The 1730-nt window shown below is 18.3% G+C and overlaps 1 protein-coding gene across 1 annotated transcript, besides 3 other annotated features; it reads right to left on the bottom strand.

Moving 5' to 3' along the window:
* Positions 1-268: a repeat region.
* Positions 246-449: a repeat region.
* Positions 397-1179: a repeat region.
* Positions 1180-1234: 55 nt separating this feature from the next.
* On the bottom strand, positions 1235-1651 carry EDI_242200 (uncharacterized protein; the record flags this gene model as incomplete). The annotated part of the gene is made up of 1 exon (XM_001740925.1): positions 1235-1651. One exon carries the CDS (start codon positions 1649-1651, stop codon positions 1235-1237), a length of 417 nt encoding a protein of 138 aa, XP_001740977.1.
* Between the last annotated feature and the right edge of the window lie 79 nt (positions 1652-1730).

The raw sequence follows: 1730 nt of genomic DNA, 5'->3' as shown, positions 1-1730 counted from the left end.
TCTTTTATTGCTTCCGAATATGTTTCACTTGGTTTTATTTCAAACATTTCATTTTTAATACTTCCTAAATAATAATGATAATGTTTAATAATATCATCAATTGATTGTTGAATATTTGGAATTGTTTCTATTTCTTCTTTAAAGAAATGAATGTTCTTGTTTATTAACTCATCCATTTTAATTTAATAATTATCAGATTAAAATCAGATTCATAAATAATTAAATACACGTTTATAACACATTATTTTATTTATTACTTTTCTATCTTTTCTCTGATGATTTTATAATTGAATATATCATTAATTGCATCTAAATATCATACATTTAAATATTTATATTTATTTCAATTATTTTGATGTTTTCATTTCAAGATTGTATTTGATTAATATTATTTATTTCTTGTTTTATTTTCATTTCTTTATTCTATTTATTATTTATTTAATTTATTTGTTGATTATTCTCATTTATTCATTATATAATATATGATTTATATTATTGAACTTCTTTTCATTGATTTGAGAAATTATATTTATTTTGATGATGATTGAATTGATAATGAATCATAATGTAAAATTCATCATTTTAATATATTATTTATATTCATTATATTTATATCATATGATTATATTCATCATATTTTATACATTATCTATGTTGATTCATTCTATATTAAAATATTTTAATATTTCTATTACTTATTCATGATTCATTGAGTTATATAATTTATTAATATCATAATATGAATCTATATATTTTGTATATTTATCTTCTTTCTGTTGATTTAATTTATAATTATTCATTATTCATTATTTATCATCAAGAAATTTTAATTTACATCATATTTGATTTTTATTAATTTTAAATGATTCGTTATTCATATTAATTCTATTATCAATATTATCTTTTAATAATAATATAAATATTTTCATAATTACATTTATATAACTGATATGATGTTTATTAATAACGTCATTCATATTACTTCATTTGTTTATTAAATTGTTCTTCAGTTTACTATATTTAATTTGATGATTTTATTGAAATTTAATTATTTATTAAATATATTAAGAATATATTCTCTTGATGATAATATTCTCTTCATTTGGTATAAATATATAATGTCAATACTTGTATTATTTACTTATTTTCATTAAATTTAAATCATCTAATGTGATAATGGATATTGTTTGTAGGAAAAAGAAAAATAAATAACAAAAAGAATTAAACAATTAAACTATACTTCTATTACTGGTTTTATTACATTTTGTAATATTTCATTCACATCTGAATTAGTTCCACAGTGTTTTAATAGCTTATATACTTTTAGTGGTGCAAGAATTTCATCAATAAGACATTGATATAATTCCTTATACATGTTTTTCTTAATATAATCAATAACATCTTTTTGTTTACTATTTTCTCTTACAATATTTTTTAATTGTGGGAAACACTCTGTTAAAGCATCTCTTGCACTATCATATGTTTGAGATTGAACTTCTTTTTGACTACTATCATAACAAAGAATTACAATAGTAAGAAGGATATTACAAATAACTGAACTACTTATTCCAAACAATTGAAATTCACTTCGTACATTTAAAGTAAAGAATATAATAAATACTAACAAAAATACTACTCTTAAATTTCTCATTATTGCTCTATTAAATTGATCTATTGGTGTTAAAGAAATTATTCCTTCAATTACATCTTCTGCACTTTCATCTACTCTT

Source organism: Entamoeba dispar, genomic scaffold (assembly GCF_000209125.1).
Source record: "Entamoeba dispar SAW760 scf_1105229463359 genomic scaffold, whole genome shotgun sequence".
Taxonomy (NCBI): domain Eukaryota; phylum Evosea; order Mastigamoebida; family Endamoebidae; genus Entamoeba; species Entamoeba dispar.
The sequence above is the reverse complement of the archived record's forward strand: the minus strand, read 5'-3'. Positions and strand labels throughout refer to the sequence as shown.